The 401-nt window shown below is 38.4% G+C and overlaps 1 protein-coding gene across 4 annotated transcripts in view; it reads left to right on the top strand.

Moving 5' to 3' along the window:
• LOC116076290 (vomeronasal type-2 receptor 116-like) overlaps positions 1-211 on the top strand; it is a 57,240-nt gene extending 57,029 nt beyond the window's left edge. For all 4 annotated transcript variants that reach the window (XM_031349999.1, XM_031349998.1, XM_031350000.1 and 1 more), the window contains one exon: positions 86-211. In XM_031349999.1, coding sequence (XP_031205859.1) covers positions 86-211 — 126 coding nt within the window. The remainder of the gene's footprint in view (positions 1-85) is intronic.
• Positions 212-401: the final 190 nt, after the last annotated feature.

Raw genomic sequence — 401 nt, 5'->3', positions numbered from 1 at the left:
CAGCATGCTGGTCTTCTGCAGTGTGTGGGCCACCTTCCTTCCTGTCTACCACAGCACCAAAGGAAGTAGCATGGTGGCTGTGGAGGTCTTCTCAATTTTGGCTTCCAGTGTAGGGCTTTTAGTCTGCATCTTTGTTCCAAAGTGTTATGTTATTTTGATAAGGCCAGATTCATATTCTCTTCAAAATTTCAGGGATAAATTATTTCATTGAACTTTGCATAGCATTACATACTTAGATTATACTTAAAATATCTGTATTCATTTTCCTGATAATAACCACCTCTTCCATTCTCAGATTTAATTAGATGTCTGCAGTACTTTTCATAGGATTGCGGCCTTTCGATCTTTCCTCCCATCCAGTTTAGCATGTTCATTTATGTCTTTCTTGTTTAGCTCACATT

The sequence above is a fragment of the Mastomys coucha genome, unplaced genomic scaffold, assembly GCF_008632895.1.
Source record: "Mastomys coucha isolate ucsf_1 unplaced genomic scaffold, UCSF_Mcou_1 pScaffold4, whole genome shotgun sequence".
NCBI lineage: Eukaryota > Metazoa > Chordata > Mammalia > Rodentia > Muridae > Mastomys > Mastomys coucha.
The sequence above is the reverse complement of the archived record's forward strand: the minus strand, read 5'-3'. Positions and strand labels throughout refer to the sequence as shown.